At 31.8% G+C, this 21,139-nt stretch overlaps 2 protein-coding genes across 3 annotated transcripts in view; one reads left to right on the plus strand and one right to left on the minus strand.

Moving 5' to 3' along the window:
* Nucleotides 1-16,233, plus strand: part of PIK3CA (phosphatidylinositol-4,5-bisphosphate 3-kinase catalytic subunit alpha) — a 35,979-nt gene extending 19,746 nt beyond the window's left edge. Inside the window, exons 10-21 of the mRNA XM_006910852.3 lie at nt 1,006-1,130; nt 1,960-2,041; nt 2,382-2,546; nt 2,761-2,864; nt 3,859-4,030; nt 5,185-5,291; nt 5,817-5,938; nt 6,763-6,841; nt 9,974-10,144; nt 10,747-10,864; nt 10,973-11,124; nt 11,886-16,233. Of these exons, the coding sequence (XP_006910914.1) occupies nt 1,006-1,130; nt 1,960-2,041; nt 2,382-2,546; nt 2,761-2,864; nt 3,859-4,030; nt 5,185-5,291; nt 5,817-5,938; nt 6,763-6,841; nt 9,974-10,144; nt 10,747-10,864; nt 10,973-11,124; nt 11,886-12,156 (1,668 nt within the window). The 3' untranslated portion in view covers nt 12,157-16,233. The remainder of the gene's footprint in view (nt 1-1,005; nt 1,131-1,959; nt 2,042-2,381; nt 2,547-2,760; nt 2,865-3,858; nt 4,031-5,184; nt 5,292-5,816; nt 5,939-6,762; nt 6,842-9,973; nt 10,145-10,746; nt 10,865-10,972; nt 11,125-11,885) is intronic.
* A 1,654-nt stretch (nt 16,234-17,887) lies between these two features.
* The window catches only part of KCNMB3 (potassium calcium-activated channel subfamily M regulatory beta subunit 3), an 11,698-nt gene continuing 8,446 nt past the window's right edge, over nt 17,888-21,139 (minus strand). Inside the window, exon 4 of one of the 2 annotated variants that reach the window (XM_006910854.3) lies at nt 17,888-17,956. In XM_006910854.3, coding sequence (XP_006910916.1) covers nt 17,888-17,956 — 69 coding nt within the window. The other variant, XM_006910853.3, reaches the window with a different exon arrangement.

Consider the following 21,139-nt stretch of genomic DNA (forward strand, 5'->3'; position numbering starts at 1 on the left):
AGTAGCCACTCATTCTCAGTGACATCACCCAGAGTATATCAACTCTCCAATGTTTTTCTTATATGTTCATTTAATTTCCCACTATAATGGAGGCCCTGTTAGTACAGGTTCTTATACTATTTTATGACCCCAACAGTAAGAACAAGAGAAGACACACAATACATGTTTTAATAAATATTTGTTGAATGAATATGTGCCAGTAATTTCTTTATGCTGTTAGATAAATTAACAATTTTTAAATGTATAAAAACCAAGTAGCATGAATATTTGCTTTCATTTTTAGCCATGAGGAATATGTGTAACCCATTCTAAGCGATGTATATTTGTTTTGCATAATGTAGTGTAATACACTCATAATTATTCATTATGTAGTTACTTTATCTATATTTAAAGGAAATAAGTACATTACTTGGAATTTTAGAATTATACTGAAAGTTATGGTATTTTCTTTTTAGTCTCTGTACATTCAATATATGGTATATTAATGGGGGTGTATCTTTTCCTTTTTTCCCTTATTTATTTTTACTTTTAAATTTGAAAGCCTTGAGTGATTATAAGGATATATTCAAGCAAAGATTATGAAAGAATTTATGTTTTTATTTTATTATTTTACTATTTCTTATTCTCTTATTCTAGAAATATTAACAGATTAGTTAATAGACTACTAGAAAAGGGCCTCATCAGAATGAGAAGTAAATTATTCACTACTATCCCCTAGTATCCCAGTCAGATCTTTTCCCTGACCAACTTTGACATTTTCTGTTCTGTGATCGATGGTAATGTTAACCAAGTAAGTTATTGGATTTGTTCCATAAATACTATCTTAAGTTGATTCTTCCCTTTCCCTGAAAATAAAGTATTTCAATGAGAATAGTAAACTATTTCACAACAGTTAATAAGCAATATAAAGTTTATTGACAGTTTTCTTTTTTTGTAGGTCAGTCATGAATTCTGGGTGGCAAATGTGGCAAAGAAAATTACATAAGATATTTCTTTATTTTACAGAGTAACAGACTAGCCAGAGACAACGAATTAAGGGAAAATGATAAAGAACAGCTCCGAGCAATTTGTACCCGAGATCCTCTATCTGAAATCACTGAGCAAGAGAAAGATTTTCTGTGGAGCCACAGGTAAGTGTTAACATGGAGGGTCTCTGTTTCTGTCTTATGTTACAGAAGAAAGAACTGACTTCGGCTGATCTTTTTAAAGCTGTGGACATAGACCAGTATTTCTAGAAAACCGTGCTGCATTGGGACTAACTTTGCACATTGAAGGCTTTTTCAAATTCTAAATTCCTAATATGACTATTTTTAGGATTGGTTTTTATTTTTGTTTTTTAATAAAATTCAGAATCCACAAAAATATTCCATAGTTTTAGATCAATTTAGTTGCGACTTAGTTGTTCCAGATATTTCAGTTCTTAGGAGTTTTCTCTATTTTTTTTTTCTCATATTTCCTCAAGTAATAGTGTAATGCCTTATTTTTATTTACGAAGAAATTATCCTACTACTCGGTAAGTGCACACTGGTTTATTTAAATAAAGCAGTTGTAGTGCATTTCTGCATGAAGTCCATTAAAACATAAATTCTGTCTACTGACCACAGTAGAAGTGGTGACTCTTCTCATGATTCATGTTGCATAAGCAGGTGAATAAAAAGAGCTTTATAAAAAGTGTTATTCAATAAACTCATAATTTTTCCTAAGTAAGTATCTGTCTTCCATTTGGATTTTCCTTTTGTCCCCATTGCCATTATAACTGCGTCTAAGTATATATGTACCTATATATGCAACTAAAGTGTTAAATACTGATTTCTTTTTATTTTAAGGAAGGCTAGTAATGGCAAGAGAGTTTTAAAGTGTTTGGAACTTCTTAAAGATTGCATAGTTGAAAATTTAGACATCTAGGCCTTTTGAATAACATAAAAGAATTTTTTGTTTTGTTTTGTCTTTTCCACACAGACACTATTGTGTAACTATCCCTGAAATTCTACCTAAATTGCTTCTCTCCGTTAAATGGAATTCTAGAGATGAAGTAGCTCAGGTAAATGTGTGTTTGAGATTACTGAATAACTGTTGCACAAAATTGGTATGTTGCACAATTGGTATGTTGCTCAAATTGTTTTCTCTCAGGAAGTCTGAATAAGTATGAGGTGAAATATACTGTTTTAAATTAATTAATAATAGTAATGTGTAGAAAAATACTATTCACACCACTTCCACTGATAAAATTAATTAGAACTGAACATTGTAAGCACTTAATTCATAAGAGGGGCTTTTATCTAAACTAATTTTAAATTAAGAAATTAAGGCACTGTCTTAGAAAGTTCATTCATAACTGTCTTTGCTTTATAAATATGATTTATGGTATTTCTCATGCACAGATGTACTGCTTGGTAAAAGATTGGCCTCCAATCAAACCTGAACAGGCTATGGAGCTTCTAGACTGCAACTACCCAGATCCTATGGTTCGAGGCTTTGCTGTTCGATGCTTGGAAAAATATTTAACAGATGACAAACTTTCTCAGTACCTAATTCAGCTAGTACAGGTAAAATAATGTAAAATAGAAAAATGTTTTATTCTAAATCCATTCAACTTCCAAAAGCTACTGCATTAACTGGTTTTATGCTTTTTTGAAAATGAATTTCGTTACCAGTAGTATCTATTCTCTTTCCAAAAAATTTTATTTAAATCCAACCATGCAAAAACTGACCCTGTTTGATGTAAAATTGTTTTTTGTCTGTTTGTGTTCAAACACATAGGTCCTAAAATATGAACAGTATTTGGATAACTTGCTTGTGAGATTTTTACTCAAGAAAGCATTGACTAATCAAAGGATTGGGCACTTTTTCTTTTGGCATTTAAAGTAAGTTCAACTATTTTCTCATTAAATTCTTTAGATACATACTACTTTCTTAACATATGTATAAGTATATATTATTTACATACCAAACTTTTTGTTTGGAAGAGTTTTTTATACTGAACGTATATTGAACCAATGATGAGCTTCCCCTCAACTTTTTATCTTAACATTAACTAAGCAGGAAAATTCAAAACTGAATTTTATACAGGAACGAGGGCTGAAATATTTTTAAAGATTTTGATTCTACTTTAAGCAAAGTTAGATTTGCTAGATTAATGTTGATTTATGTTGCAATTGGTTTCACTGTATATGTGGATTAAAATATCCCCCCCAAAAAAGAAAAAAACTCTTACCTTGGAATTTAGAAGAATAATAACAAACTCTCAAGTTTCTTACTAGAAAACAAGCTAATTAAGTATAAAAAGTATTTTGTAGATTATGATATATCTGCTACTCAGAGTTGGGGGTCATATCCTTTTTTTCTAAATTTAGAAACAGATTTATAATTAACATGATTTTTTAAATGTTAAAATAAATTAAACGTGGAATCTCGAAGCTGTGTTTAAAATAAATTCAGACATAGTATAGAAAGGGACATATATGCTAGCAGAGTCAAATAGTATTCACTGAGTTATTAACTCCTTCTCTATTCATTTTATTATTTTTGTGCCTACTTTCCTTTTTTTCATGTTTATATATCTTGTGCTGAGATAAGTAAGTGAAAAGTAGTTGAAATAAACCTAAAAGCCAGTTTATTAAATTTACATTTTTCAGGAACTACTTGAAACCCTTGATTGTTTTACTTCTAAATGATAGATTTTGAATCATTTTGTTGTTAGTATGATTATAACATTTAATGGATTTAGAAAATCGTTTTTTTCTTTTCTTAAAAAAGATTATATACTCACTTGACTATATATGTATGTATGTATATGTACATGTACATATATATATACACATGGTCTTTTTTTCTTTTAATTTTTCACTGTCCTTTTAGATCTGAGATGCACAATAAAACAGTTAGTCAGAGATTTGGCCTACTTTTGGAGTCCTATTGTCGTGCATGTGGAATGTATTTGAAGCACCTGAATAGGCAAGTTGAGGCTATGGAAAAGCTCATTAACTTAACTGACATTCTCAAACAAGAGAAGAAGGATGAAACACAAAAGGTATGTGACTCTTTAGTTTGTTTTTGAGACTCTCTTCATTGAAATGGGGTAGGGTTATTTGAGAACCTGATATATATGCAGATCATGTGTCTTAGAATCAAGCATATTAGGATTTGGATCCCAGTCCCACTGCCTCTCAGCTGTGTAATGTTAGACACATTATTTAGTCTTTGAGATTCATTTTCCTCGTTTGGAAAATATGAGTAATACTTCCTTCATAGGGTTGTTGTGAGAATTAAATTATGTGAGATATGCAAAGCACCTGTCACAGTCCCTTCGAACATGGGAGGTGCCCGGTAAATGTTAGTTCTCTCTTCTTTCTCTTCCTTTATCTTTTATATAGCCCTAACTTTTAAAAATAATTTTTCTTTATTTTGTGTCATTTTTTATCTTTTAGTAAAGTGACCTTGAAAATGAGTGTAAAGAAATAGTTTTTACATTTCTAAGTATAAAATGGACTCAGTCACTCAGTGAATACATCACATACTATAGTCATCTGCAGTCTAACTTAATGTTTCTGAGGAATATAAAATGTGAAGATTTTTCATGGCCTTTTACTACTCTTTATCCTTTATTTATTTCACTATATTTATACTAAAAAGTGAGATCATTTCTCAGCTCTAGTGAAATGAAAACAGCAACAACAATAAAAAAAAAAATCCCAGTTTATTAGTGAGTCCCCAAAGGAATGTAAATTTACAGAGAATGTAAATTAAGAGTACTGAATGAATTTTTCCAGCATTTTCATTAATATTGCTTGAGGAAAAAAAAATCTTTAAAAGAAAGTTATTGTTTTAATCTAAATGTTATTCAATGTGACTGAGTTGATTTTATTGAAGTTCTGGTGTATAACAAAATACAGGTTAACAGAGAATAACTATACTGTTTCTGATGCCAGAATTGTGAGCAGGAGTGGACTCAGCTGCCTTTAAAGAATAAAATGTATTATATTTACTTGTAACTAAAGAAAAAAAGAAACTGCCTGAGTTGGGTGCTTGCTGTGTTATACAAACTCTTCCAATTAGAATGCAGCCAATCCAGGATATGGATTCAAAGCCTACATAATACTGAGGTTCCAGTGTATAAAAAAAATTAACACTTAATTTTACTTTTTACAAAATCAGTTTCTAACCATGATTATGTTTATTTATCAGGTACAGATGAAGTTTTTAGTTGAGCAAATGCGGCGACCAGATTTCATGGATGCTCTGCAGGGCTTTCTATCTCCTCTAAACCCTGCTCATCAACTAGGAAATCTCAGGTAAGGTACTTTATTGGAAATTTTACTGATATACTTAAATAGGTACCTTTCTGGAGAAAATCTTGAGAAAAGTCAAAATGTCCATTATAATTACAATGTTCGATTATGTATGCCTCCCTGTCCCATTTTCCTACCCTGTAAAATAAGAGTTGTAAAATTTTCTTAAGTTCAGGACTGCATTTATTCAGAATGAGTTTACTACTTTAATAATAGAGTTAAAAACACTCTATGGCCAGAATTTTGGTATCATAGGCTAAGAAATGGAATGTAACACCTGTAACACTAATGATATATCCCTATATTTGTTGAAAATTCACATGCTATTATATAAGAAATTTTTATGCTTAGTATTTATTTTTTCTTTATAGTCCCTGAGAAATGAATTCATAAATGAAATTGAGTAGAAAGTTTAAAATTTTTATAACACTTCAGAAAACTATATTGTGTACATATCTTAAAATAATTTTGAGAATAAAAGAATAACAAAGGTAAGGTGCCTAGTAAAGTTTTTTCACTATTTTAAAGGCTTGAAGAGTGTCGAATTATGTCCTCTGCAAAAAGGCCACTGTGGTTGAATTGGGAGAACCCAGACATCATGTCAGAGTTACTCTTTCAGAACAATGAGATCATCTTCAAAAATGGGGATGGTAAGGAAGAGTATTAATGAACTTATGATGCATGAATTTAGATGTCTTTTTATATACAGGATATTTATGAATCATGAAGACTATTGAAAGCCATTTAAAGAATATGCACGTGGTAAAATATAATATTAAGAAGATGTCTTAACCTTTAGAATATGTATGTGTAATTATTGAAAAGAAGTACTAGGTTTAGGATCAGAAAGCCTGAAATCAGTTTCTGACTATCATTTGCTTAGCTGTTTGTGCATCCATTTATTCCATAAATATTTGATGTGCTAGACCATGGGGTTATAAGAATAAATAAAACACAATCCCTGCCCTCTTAAAACTTACAGTCTAACAGAAAAAAGAGAGATGTTAACAAATAATTACAAAAATAAAATTATAACCATGGTACAAAGGAAAAGTGTAATCTGCTAAGGAATCAGGTAAGAGGAAGCCCTGATTTACATGGAGAACAGGTTGTGGGGGAGTAGTCAGGGAATCACTGATGAGTTTCCATTGGGAAATGACATTTCAGCACTGAATTCTGTTAACTCAATATTTTAATATAAATATTCAAATTTAAGAATTCAGAAAAATAAGTACTTTAAATATTTTAAAGTAAATTTTTTGTGAAACAGCTTAGCTTACCCTACATTGTTACATAGATGGGTTTATGCAATACTTTAGAAATGGGTTAAAGAATCAGAATATTGCTTCCTTATAGATTATATCGAAGAGTAAATGTAGCTTGCTTTATTTTCCATTTGAAAACGGTATAATGACATGATACCCAAATTTGCATTTATGGCATTAAGTGGTGGTACATATTATTTGAATTTCAGATTTACGGCAAGATATGCTAACACTTCAAATTATCCGCATTATGGAAAATATCTGGCAAAATCAAGGTCTTGATCTTCGGTAGGTAACCAATAAAGCACCATGTATTTTGAAAGTTATCCTGAAAAAGTAAACTATTACTAAATTTTAATTATAAAGCACATAGAGGCATATATCTATAAAGAAATATATGGAATAGTAATTAACGCTAGTTAATTACACTATGGTGTTTTCATTTGTCCTCCTCTTCCTTGGTTTAGAATAGCTAATGAGATTCAGCTAGATAAAAAGAACTATCTCTTATAAGCTGGTAAAGACTGCAACTGCCTCTGGAGTGTCACTATTTAGGAACAGGACATAGGAGACACAAAAAGCCCCTATTTTCTTTCAGAAGTTAAGAATTTAGGAGAAAGTTTCTTTCATAATATAAATTTTCTAATTTTAAAACTTTCTAAATCCTCTTATCTTGAGTCAATTTTGCAGCAAAATTTATGAAAGCAACTAATCTTAAAGTTTTTGCCATTCTGTTGACTTCTGCCCACCCTTCCACAATTGTCAGTATTATCTCCAATTTTTCTGTGATGCATCATCTCTCCTAGTAATTTTTGCTTCTCTTCTCGTCTCTTTGCAAATCTAGAGTCATTCAGGCTAAGGCTACCCACTCCAAAAGTATTTTTGTCTATAAGTGGGCATAGGGGTCAATTCTAGCTTCAGCAGCAGCATAGATTAGGGTTTATTTGTGTGCTTCTTATAGGTTGAGTAGCTAGTATATAAAAATAACGGTGACAAATAGTAGAACCCTTTTAATGCAAAGAAAAAATGGACATCTCAAGTAACCTGCCAAATCACAAAATTCAGTCATCAATTTTAATTAATTCCTGATTTTTGGCTCAATCTCTGCTGTTTTCTAAAAACAATAACTGCTATAAGAATCAAGTTTCCTTTTTTAGTATAATTTCCTGTGTCCTAAGAGCTCCACATGCTATTATGACCACGCCCCACCCCAACCCCACCCCCCTGGGGGAGTAGAGTACAAACGAGAATGCAGAAATAGAATAGAAAGAAGGATTTAACTCTATAACTCTGGTAATTACAATATTTAATCGTAAATTAATAACTGTGAAAAAAATCTAAAGCTAGGTCATTAGAAAGTAAATTGGATCTTTGGAAAGCTTTTAAGTCATAATATTTTTAAAATATTTTTTTAACTTAAGTAAATTTAAGTAAAAATTTTTTGTTTAACGTTTAATTTTAAATAAGTAAATTTAAGTACAATCATAGCATTTTTTATTTATACTGGGCCAAACGTACATTCAGGTTTATGGTAACTCTGCTTGTTTGCTTTTTTTTCTAACATGACGTACAGGACTATGTGACTCTTTAAACTATGTTCAACAGTAATAAAATGTAAAATAAGAGCGATTGAGCAGTAGTACAACCTTAGGATATTTCTATATTTACCAGGACAGGTAGAAGAAAAGATTCTATAAGAGAAATGTTCAAAAGGGCAAGAGGACCAGAGTAAGTGATTCACAGAACCCGAAGGAGGGGAGAGATTTACAATTTATAATGTCAAATGCTTCTGGGAGTTTAAGAGCATAAAGACTACGAAAAGGTCTTTGGATTTGATGATTCATATGATTCATGGTTAGCTTTAAGAAGAGCTGACTCAGTAGAGTGGTAGGTGTAGAAGTTAGGCTGAGAGGAATTAAGTGAGAAAATGAAAATGAATGTAGACTATTACTCTTAGTAATTTAAGAAGTAAAGGTAGAAAGAATATATAGTAATTTATGAGAACAGAGAAAGAAAAACTATACTTTAGTACTTACATACCATTTGGGGTATTAGGTGCTTTTTTTTCATTGTCTCTTTAAATCTTCACATCTCCACTCTTGACTACATGTCCTTTTTAATTTTCTGTGTAATGAATGGAAAGTACCCATAAAGCACTTATGCTGCATACCAAAGTATGGTTGTATCAAGGTAAACATTTGTGGGTTATTTGAGTTATGAGCTGAACTAGCTGACTTTTATGGAACACATTTTTACTTAAAGAATAACTAATAGATAAGCTATGGTTATTCAGACATGGGTATTTGGCAGACATTTTTTTTTGAAAATTAACAATATGAGCCTCTCTTCAAGGAGAACAACTGACAGAATTTGTTATTAATTGTCAAATTTGAACTTTCTAGCAAAAGTCAGAATTTTGAAAACATTTTCCCCCAAATTAAAAACTTTTTTAATAAGATCAATAATTATTATAAGATTATTATAAGATTAACTATTAATTATAATATTAACAATTGTGATTTTTTTTTTTAGTTGGTATAATGAAAAGTATCAGCATTTGAAAGACCTCTATAACTCAGTGAACTAATATCTGCCAAGTGACCAATGCGGAATGTTATAAAGTCATATAGGAGTAAAAGTTCTGTACACAGGCTAGGTAGACAAATGGATTTAATATAACAGAGTATAAAACGTTTATTAATATGGTTTTAGATTTCACATTGCAACTTGAGAACCTATCTCGTCAAATTTTGGAATAGTATCAAAGAAAAATATCTACAGTTATCTAAAAAGACTATTACAATACTCCTTTTTCAAACTACCTACCTGCATAAGGCCAGATTTTCTTCATTTGCTTCTATTAAAACATTGCACTAGATTGAATGCAGAAGCATATATCAGAATCCAGCTCAGTACTGTTAAGCCAGACATTAAAGAAATGTGAAATACTGGGAATCAGTGTCACTCTAAGTTTTTTTAATATAGGTTTTTTGTTTTATAATAGATGTTATTTGTTACTGTATAATAGTTTATTGCTAAGAGTATAAAGGAGTCCTGAGACTAAAATTTTGAGAACTGCCTTAAAGTATTATTTATGTTTCAAACATCTTGAAATTCACCCATACTTTTAAGTTATGTTTATGAAGTTTTAATTGCCACGATAATTTTCTTAGTGCTTCTCTGATATATAATTAAATCCTTTTCAATTGAAAGTTATAATAAATGATAGCAGATAATTTTGAGGATTTTTCTAGGATTGTTCGTCATACTATAATAAAAGAAAATTAAAATTAGGTTAAGGGAGTAAAGGTGATGTGTGACAAATTTGCAAATGCTAGGATATTGCTGTATTAGCCTATTAAAATATTTATTATTTTAAAATTCCATCATCTAATTGCAAATGTCTTGACCCTTTTTCAGAATGTTACCATATGGATGTCTGTCAATTGGTGACTGTGTGGGACTTATTGAGGTGGTGAGAAATTCTCACACTATTATGCAAATTCAGTGCAAAGGCGGCCTGAAAGGTGCACTGCAGTTCAACAGCCACACACTACATCAGTGGCTCAAAGACAAGAACAAAGGAGAAATGTGAGTTTACTATTCCTATTAATCTAAGTTTCCTATTTAATCTAAGTTTTCGTTAGACAAATCTTCTAATGGTTGTGTACATTTTAGAGTTAGACCAGAGAAAACAGCTGTATTTACTTGGAAAAAAATATGTGAAACCTTTGACATATTTGAGATTATTGTTTTTAAATAATCAAAATTGCTTATAATTTAATAAAATCCTGTACATTCAACTTAGATATCTAAAAGATGTTTTTCTTATTGCCTGTTCTGTTTTAGAAAAATTAACATTTCACATTCAAAATTTTACTTCTAATTTATTGTTAAAATAATTAGAAAAAATTCATTTTAATTCATTTTTATGACATAATAAGTTTTTGGGTTTTTTTTCACTATAATAAGAATTATGCTTTGGTCAGAGAATATCTAGAAATTTCCTTAGAACTTCTTGAAAACTTCAGAATCTCAAAACTTCTCAGATCTTTGGGCATAATTACTCCTCCCCTTGATGTCAGTGATTGTTTTCATTGTCTCGATACAGACTTTGACCATCTTTTCCCTCTTTGGACTGGATCACTCTATATTGCCACACTGCTCATGAGGCATTTATTTCTTCTTTGTAGATACGATGCAGCCATTGATCTGTTTACACGTTCATGCGCTGGATATTGTGTTGCTACCTTCATTTTGGGAATTGGAGATCGTCACAATAGTAACATCATGGTTAAAGATGATGGACAAGTAATAGCTTTCTCTTTTTAAATTGTTTTGGCGTTCTTAGATTTATTGATTCAGGATATTGTATTTCTGCATTTGTCAAACTATAACATAATTTCTTATTTTTGAAAGCTGTTTCATATAGATTTTGGACACTTTTTGGATCACAAGAAGAAAAAATTTGGCTATAAACGAGAGCGCGTGCCATTTGTTTTGACTCAAGATTTCTTGATAGTGATTAGTAAAGGAGCCCAAGAATGCACAAAGACAAGAGAATTTGAAAGGTAAGCTCAGAAAATCAAAAGCACAAAATAAAGAATTCTTGCTGCTCTATTAAAAACAATCGATATTTTTCAATTTCAAATAATAGATGTTATATTAACATCATAGCATAAACTATTTCAGTGTATTTGGGTTTTTTTATTTATTATGTAATGCTGTGAAGAAAATGGAAAGAAAAACCAATTTGTTTAGTTAACTAAGGTCAAAAAAGAAAGTGATCTTTAAACTTCATTATACAGTAAAAGCTTTTACTGCTGTTTAAATAATTGGATTCCTCCTTCTCCATATTGACAAATAATGTATAGGGCTTGAAACATTTTTCAGTCATACAATTTGAGGAATTCAGCCAACTATAATTACCACGTTTATTCGCAATTTTTCTTACCACCTTACGGTGTATCATTATTCTATCTTAAACCTTAAAGTACTTTTAAAACCTTTCATAAAATTTTATTTTATCTAAAATTCAGTCCTGGCCCTAGCTTAAATCCTAAAGGCTTCAATATACAGATCAGTTCATGTATTTGACAAATCCTTATTAAACTTCTAATGTGCCGGGCATTATTCCAGGTGCTGGTGATAAAGTAGTAAAAGTCCTTATGGACTCAGAGTTTACATTCTAGTGTGGGGCAAAGGGATTGGGGAGAGGAATGCTATTTTTCATACGTTTGTCACATCTCTAATGATGTGACATTTGAGCAGAGACCTGGAGGTATTAACACCATTTGCTCTGTACTGACCAAACTGTTCTTATTACTTGTAGGTTTCAGGAAATGTGTTACAAAGCTTATCTAGCTATTCGGCAGCATGCCAATCTCTTCATAAATCTTTTCTCAATGATGCTTGGCTCTGGAATGCCAGAACTACAATCTTTTGATGATATTGCATACATTCGAAAGACCCTAGCTTTAGATAAAACTGAACAAGAAGCTTTGGAATATTTCATGAAACAAATGAATGATGCACATCATGGTGGCTGGACAACAAAAATGGATTGGATCTTCCACACAATTAAGCAGCATGCTTTGAACTGAAATGATAACTAAAAACTGAAAGCTCAATATTGGATTCTGTACTGCACTGTTAATAACTGTCAACAGGCAAAGACTGATTGCATAGGAATTGCACAATCCATGAACAGCATTAGAATTTATGGCAAGAACAGAAATAAAATACTATATAATTTAAATAATGCAAATGCAAACAGGGTTTGATAGCACTAAACTAGTTCATTTCAAAATTAAGCTTTAGAATAATGCGCAATTTCATGTTATGCCTTAAGTCCAAAAAAGGTAAACTTTGAAGATTGTTTGTATCTTTTTTTTAAAAACAAAACAAAACCAAAAAAACCCCAAAATATATGGAAATGATGGAGAAAGAAAAGAATGATGCTCTTCTTGTGTCTTGCAAATGTTCTATGTTTTGAAATGTGGACATACAAAGTCTATTATTGCATTAGGTCCAAGTAAACGAGTTTAATGTTAAATTACATTAAGATTGGAAATAATGAAAATCTCTTATTTTTTCATTGCTGTTCAACTTACAGTTTGAAGTGGGTTTTTTGACTCCTTGTTTAATGAAGAAAAATTCTTGGGGTGGCAGGGACTCTTGAGATTTCAACAGAGACTTTTCTTTTTTAATAAATCAAACCTTTTGACGATTTGGGGTCTTACCTGCAAAGTTTTGGAAGCAGTCACAAATGAGACCTGTTCTAAGGTGGTGTTTTTGGGTTTTTTTCTGGACAGTATTTACAAGAATCTGATTCTGATTTCCCAGGGAAATTCTGGGCACCCGTAAAGTAAAATAATCATCATAGAGAAAGAATAAGCAGGAACAGTTCTTGCTCCAGAATTGTACAGTATTCACCATAGGTTGATTTTTTTTTCTCCTTTTGCAATTGAATACATTTTTCATGCATGTTTTCCAGAAAATAGAAGTGAGTATTAATGTTATTAAAAAGATTATTTTTTTTATTAAAGGCTATTTATATTATAGAAACTATCATTAATATATATTCTTTATTTCATGATCTGTCCCATAGTCATGCATTGTTTTGCACCCCAAATTTTTTATTGTTCATATCAGCATGGTCAGCTTTTCTCTGGGTCTGTGGGTAAGGCTCAGGCACTATCCCATTTATATCAATACTAGTGAATAACTACTTAAAGAAAACAGATCAAAGTCATCCTCTTTCCTTTTATTTCTTTGTTTTTACATGGATCCCCATCTTCCATCTTTTTTCATAGTTCAGGATGCCTCAATCATATGAAATTAGTTACCAAAATTAATACAATTTAGAGTATCTTCTTGATTGCTTAAACTCTCTACTGAGGTATGCTCATGAATAATACTTAATAATATGAGGAAATAGAAACCATGAACTTTTTACCTTTTTAAGCTATTTATCCAATATCTCAATAATAAATGTAAGACCTTAAACCATTTTAAGATCATGTTCCATTTCCAAGTGATCAGGGCTCGTTCTCCAACTTTATTAAATTGCATTTGAGCACATGATACATTCTTCAACATCTTAAAAAACATTAACCCAAGATGTAGGCGCTAATACTAGTCATCACTCCAGAATCTGATATTTTACTCAGTATTTGAAATGAGTGATTAATGCCCTAGGAAATAGCTTTAGCAAATGTCCAGGTGCCACACCAGAAAAAGTGCAATAATTTGCTGACAGTTTTCTAGATTAGGCATATTATTGGAATACAACTTTATAAAGAGTGCACAGTATATTCTCTAGTGAAACAGCATCACTTAAAAAATATTCACTTATAAAATCAATTACCTATAGTAAAAGTCTTGAATAGTGAACAAGGACTCTAATACAATTACTCTTAATATTTGGCTATTTTAGAACCCTTAAAGGGCATAATTATTGGAGATTTAGGTACTTCACTAAAGCATGTATATAATATTACCAACAAGAAAAATAAATTTGAAGATTAAAGGAACTTATTTCTCTAAACTGTCTTGGAATAGTTAAGAAGAATTTAAACTGTTTTAAGCAGGAAACTAATAGATTTCTTTTGCAGATATAGATTTCATAACTTATTAAAAGTTCATGTAACATTTTGTTCTTTTAGAGCTATTCAGTTATAACACATACTAACATCCCAGTCTTTTCCATATCAGGGATTGATTACAGGAAAACTCAGTGAAATGGTACAAATCTGAAACTTTGATGGTGGAAACTGAAGTTTTAACAGAGAATCGTGTTTTACCCAAGTGCCAAAAAAATTTTGAGCTTCCTTGCACAAAATTTATATAATTTTTGCATCTTCCACATCAGTCCAGATAGTCCCTTTTTCCTGGGACCTCTCCACCATTAAAACACAAGCCACATACTTTATTTCATCATTGACATTTATTTTCAAGAATTATTACAACCAAATTAATTCTGTTTGAAGAAGTGTAGACACATTTTATAATGAATATAGATAAAGTGGTCTAGGTAAAGGCAAACTAAATTTTTGAAAAATCTAAGCTGAGTTTAAGCAAAAGCATTACAAATAAGAATAAAAGGGCAGGTAGTTCTCAGAAGGCACAGAACCAAAAATTAAATTAAATGCTACATGGACGACTAGGATATGTTTCAAATCAGTGATAATATTGTTGCTTCCAGGTACTTTAGTATCAGAGATCAATTCTATTGGTCAGTTCCTATGGCCAACCATCTTTGTCATTGAATGTGATATAAACTATCAGCTCTACAATTTCATCCGGTTACTTAAGCAATATTTCCTTCAATGACTACTTTGGAGGAAAAAAAGCAGGTTTAAAGAAAGTAAAACCTAATTTCAAACACATTGTAGCAAGAAAAGATCAACTGTTTGAAAAACATGCTTTAACTTTTTGTCATAGTCTCAGCTATACAAAATTGTTTATTTTGAAGATTTTTAGACTGCTGTTAATTTGAAATATGTTAATCATATTGTGAAATTTGGTTTTTTAAAAAAGATGTTTCTAATTGGATTTTTTAAATAAGAATGGAATTTGGTCTCTATTTTATGATGAACCTAAGCTTTTTGTGGTTCTTAGTGTCCTGTGTAAAACTTAGTGTCAAAGTAATTAACTTTGAGGTTTTCCTTTCTACTTTGCTTTATATTACAAGCCCTTTAGGAAATGGGAATCTGGTGAATACAATGAATTGTAAAATATTTTAATGTGTAACTTTTTCAACTGTGAAACTATGACTATTGGTTTTTTGATGAAAACAGCTGCTGATAAAGTATTTTGTGTAAAGTGTAGTTCTTATTAATCAGGAAAATAATCAATGACTTGATTAGAATGTATATACTCTCTTGGATTCACTTTAAATGGATTGGTAATTTTCTCATAGGTAAAACACAGTCCATCTGTATTCTTTTTTCCATCAAAAATTGTGTGATTTGGCATATTAAGAAATTATAAGCCACCAGCTATTTTAAGGGCACCATGGAAATTTCACAGCATATAAACCTGAATTTATTTCTTAATGATTTTGTAAATTCATTTAATCCATATTCTGACCAATAGCCCATGCTTGCCAACTCTTTGAAGAAATTTAATTTTCAGCATTATTTTAAAGCCAGCAGGTTAACTTTTCTGAATAAGTTCTTTTTGTTTGTACGTCTGCAGAAACAGCAGACCTGGGCTGGACCCACTCACTCAGAATCCACCTTAAAAATTGATTTTGATGTCCAAGACATCACTAAAATATTTCAGTTTAAAGACCATATGTGGTATTAATGGATTGTGGTGCTTCTACTATTTAAAAACAACTTTCATACTTCAGATGTTTTTGAGAAGGGGGTAATGTGGAGAGAAGGGGAGAACAGGGAGGAGTTGTTTGAATGAGTTACATTCTTCATATCCATCTTGCTCAGATGGGGCACTAGAAAAGTCTGAAAGTTGTGAGAGTATTTTGTGCATACCATGAGGGAATTAACTCTCCATCAAGGATGGGATTGTGAAAGCTGAACTATAAAATTCAGCATTGACAGGATACTCATAATAATTCTTGGTGACAGAATAATACAGCTGGGCTGTTTTTTAAAATAGAAACATGAACCATTTTTATTTTTTAATTGTTACATTAAAATTGTAAATATATCTTATATGCCATAGCCTGGGAAGCCTTTTTTTTTCCTCTTAAAAATTATGTTCACTTTCTGAAAAGATTATAGGGATAACTATGCTCTAGATAAAATTGGATTGGTAACTCTACCTCAGAAGGTTAATAAAGAAAAAAATAGATGAGTCACAATTCAATACTCAGGCTCTGGTATTACAGAAATTTGCAGAGCACTGTATTTTGGATTTATAAAGTCAAAGTTGGCATGCCTTGTTTTTAATGGCTTTGGAGACATGAAGAAAAAAATTTGATTAAAAATTTAGTCATTGCTCCAGCCATTTGGAAAAGGCTATAGTGCTAGGAGGTTCATGGTACTAGGTTCTTGAATTCAACATTTGAAATTAGTGGTGTTCTCTTTTCTCGATTATTAGTGAAATTAGCGTGTGTGTGTGTGTGTGTATATGCACACATTTCTATTTGTATACACACTGCTTGCTAGCTCTAGTCAAGAGGCATCTTTTATAAAAGGTGTAAACATCGAGGTTCTAAAATTCAGAAGTTTAGAATTTATTAGGAGTTTCCCAAGTTGGGATGTTAGTTTTTAAATAAGCTTATTTCATTCAAGTATTCCACTTGATTAAGTTTTGCACTTGCTTTTTATCAGTGCAGCACCATTCCTTTTGCTTAGATGTGTTAATATTTTAGATATGCTAATATTACAGCCATGTTAGTTAGTATAAAGTGACAGTTATGAGCCATAGGAAATTTTCTGACTTTTTACACAACTACATATAAGAGTTTTAGCAGGGAGGAAAAAAAGTAAAATCAATCCATTGTACATTTAGCGTAGTTGGGTAACTGAATTTCACTACCAACTGTAGACTCCATTTCTCATGTTGGTAAGTATGGAAAGGGGTTGTTTTAATGCGTTTTTGTAAGCTATTTAAGTCCTGAGTCTATCTGAAACTATTTAATCAGTCACTACAATAATTTTGTGGTTATGCTAAAAGCCGTGTACATTTTTACATGATTCTTATTTTTGTTAATTCTTCTAGGTTAGCCAGAAGGCAGAAAACCAACTTTGGTATTTTTTCAAAATATCTTTAATAAGACAACTCCTTAATTCTAATGTGAATTTCCAAATGTGGTCATTATCTATTGAGTTCGTAAGAAAAATCCCCTTATCAGGTTTAATTTATGTTCCTAAGAGTAGTTGGAGAGCTGGGCCTTCATCTGATTTCGAAGTGTTTTTGGCTCTGGAACCTAAGCTTCAGTGGTTTCAGTGTGATTCAGTCTTCGGACTTAATAGGGTTGAATAAGATCTAAAACAATATACCCTTTGGGAACATTATACTTTAATATCTTGGGGTATGTGGCACTACCAAAAGACTACTAACACATCAAATGTTGACCTTGGAAGCTTCGAAAAGAGCTGCCACCACTCTTTTTAGCACCCCAAATAGCAAATCTATCTCTCTATATTTTGTTATTCAATGAATTGAAATCCTGTGGTATTCTGCATTAGTTAGGGAAAAAAATGTTTTTAAATGTTCTTTTAACGATGGCCCAAAAAGTATCTGACACAGCAAGATGCATGTGTTATTGTACTGAAAATATAGCATAATACAGTGTCACTAAATTTAAGACCTCTTCCCAGTCTTGCTATTCCTAGCAAGAAGTTTGGCCTGTGACTGCACTTACTGTTTGTGCTCATCAGAAACTGTCAATGTTTGCTTTCCTTTAACTTTGCAGTCTGTAACATCATGCTGTTTATTAAAAAAAAAAAAAAAAATTACTTTGACTTGTGTCCAAACAATCCTTAGTGTACTGTATGTTTTAAAAACTGTGATAATTATATTTTGCTATTTCTTTTGAGGACTTAAAAGCAAACCAGTGTTGCTAATAATCAAATTAGCTGAATTCGAGTTCTTATCAATGATGACAGAATAATTGAATGAAAACCTGAAACTATTATGTCTTAAAGCTAATTTTTCTGCCCCAGTAAAATGATGAATATTATAGAAATACCTCTTTAAATATTAACTCCCTTTAAGCATAATTATATGCTTGTATTTCAAGCAGAAATATATGTATACACATACATGTATGAATGCGTTTGTATATACAAGTAGACTTTTTTCCAAGTCAGCTGAAGACCAGACATAAAAGAAGAGTTAAGTTAGAAGCAAACTGTTTTTGCTTTCAGTTGTTGTAAGCCTTGCAAAAAGTAAGTTTGGGCTTTTCTTGGACCCATAATGCATGTGGGCATTGATACTTAGAACTGCTAAGCAATTAAGAGCAAATAATTGCTTAAATTTTCTTTATTTGTCAGGTGCTTTGAATGACTTTGAATTAACATTGTTCTAAATTGACTTTGTTCTCTAAGCATAAAGTCTGTCTTTCCTGAGATGAACCAAGTAGCCACTCTATGAATGGAAAACTGTAGTAAATGAAACTTTAGTTTTCACACTTTCACACATTCTAGGTTTCAAATTAGTGGTTTTGAATTTGTTAGGAGAAAAATCCCAAGAACTGCTTATTATTAGATGGGTTTAAAATTTATTGTACCCTTTAATCAACATCTTCCCATCTCCCCCACCTCCTTACCCCTGATGACCACCATTCTACTCTCTTTCTATATATTCAAATTTTTTGATTCCACATATACGTGAAATGTGGGTTTTTTTTCCTTTCTGTGCCTTATTTTATGTAGCATATTGCCCTATAGGTTCATCTATATTGTTGCAAATAGTAGGATCTCCTTTTTAAAGGCTGAATAATACTCCATTATATATATGTGTATATGTATATATACATACATTATATGTCTATAATCATAATTTCTTTATTCATCTGTCAATGGACACAAGTTTTTTCCAGATCTTGACTACTGTGAATCTTGCTGTAGTGAACATGGGAGTGCAGCTATCTCTTAGAGGTACTGATTTCATTTTCTTTGTGTACATACCCAGAAGAGGGATAAGGCTGACAGGATATTAAAACAGCAAAAGATTTTTTTTTTCTACTAACATTTTAAAACACATCTATTATGTGCCAGAAATTAAGCTAGGTGTTTCACCTACTCTATTCCCTAAAATAACCCCATGAAAGAAGAGATTATCACCATTTTATAGATGAAGAGAGAGGCTCAAACAAGTCGGTCGAATTGCCCAAGGATACATATCTAAAAAGCTGTAATTATGGCCTTCGAGCTCAAATAAATCCTCATCTGAGACACATATTCTCTTCACTATTTCACACTAGGACAAGAAGAAAACTCCAAAATTGTTCATTACTGGTCAAATCACTGTTGCTCTATTTAATTATTCAATTTATTTAGTAATTTGTGGCTTAAAATTAATTTCTAAAAAGCATTAAATTGGCTTAGAATCAAAGTTTCTGGTTTGATTACATCTACATATAAAAATTGCTTTAAAGAATGTCTCATTCTATGGTCCATGATGTAACATTTTTGGGTGGGGGGGTGAAATTTTAAAAATACTTTGAGTCACATTGGTTTTCAAACAAACTTTTCAACTCATTCAGCTTAATCTGGACAGCACTTATTGGAGAGTCTTGTGACATTCATTATTTAATAACCTGGTCGATTCATCAATTAAAATATGGACAGGTGTTGAGTATCCAGATTATCTGAGATGAATCTTAAGTTGCATCCAGGATGGCTTCTCCTTACTTAACACATTTCTAGCCATCTCTTCCACTCTCATCAGCATGTGCATGCACAAAGAATACAATGAGCTTACGGAAAGCATAATTAACGAGAAAAAATGTTGCCGAAAGAAATATTACATGGTACATGGCAAAGTTAAGTATAGATAACTCTAAACTTAGTGAATTTTCTAGGCAGCGGCTTTCTTCCTTTATCATGAATGGTGAAGTAAAATGGTAGGTCCACATTTTCTGAAATTACTGTCTTCCTCTAGAGAATGAACTGTTCTTCAAGAATTTTTTTGAGAAATGTTTTAATGTGAACTATATTGCATAGAACTAGGTTGATTGTTCACTGCTCAGTAGGTTTGATACCCTTATCGATTATTTCCACATTGACAAATTTTATCTAGAGCTGAAATTAGGTAAAAGATAACTACCTAGAGCTCATTTTGCCATGTGGGAACAAAAAGTGCTTCCTTGGCTCATGTGGAAAGAGAGTTGGAGTAGAAAAGATGGTGAATCTGTATGTATTAACAAAATTTGTGGAATATGTATATGAGACTTTTTAATTTTTTTTCTTTCCCATATCATACCTAAATTTGCCTTTTGGTTAGCCTGCAAGCAGTTGTAATTAGGTCCTCAAGTGCAGAAATTGCAGGTATCTAAAAGCTAGGGCATTAATTTGGCCACCATCTTAAGGTTTCTCTGCTCCTTCCTTTGCTCCTCCCCACACTCCACACTTTGAATTGATGCTGTTTCATATAAGGTACTTTGCCACCTATCCCACCTCTGGGTGCAGTGCTATATTTTTCACATAGTAGGGACAGGTACTGTGTTAATCTCACCATGCCAACAATCAGGGCACCACCTAGCAGCGTCAGCGAAGGCCAAAATAAACAATGGAAGATAACCATTTGGTCATACTTTTTTATGAGAATGACATCTTCAGATTGGCCATCTGGATTGTAGAAGCATGAAAAGGGGGTCCCATTTTTGTGGTCGAAGAATTCCTTTATGTCCAGAGCACTGTCCAGCAAATTATTCCTATTTCCATGGCACTTAGGTGTGTAAAAGCACTAGGAATATGGAAGAGAAAGAAAGATAAGGGTACTCTTCCCCAACACCAAGCACTTAACCAACAGTTTTAATTTTGAAATAGCTTCAACCCGAAGCTATTAGTGGGGAGTTTCAGTCTCAGAAGGTGATGAAATCTACTAATAGTTCATGAGGAAAAGTTGGCAGGAGGGCCAGAGTGAAATGGCCCTGTCCAGGCACTA

This window comes from Pteropus alecto, unplaced genomic scaffold, assembly GCF_000325575.1.
Source record: "Pteropus alecto unplaced genomic scaffold, ASM32557v1 scaffold33, whole genome shotgun sequence".
Lineage (NCBI taxonomy): Eukaryota > Metazoa > Chordata > Mammalia > Chiroptera > Pteropodidae > Pteropus > Pteropus alecto.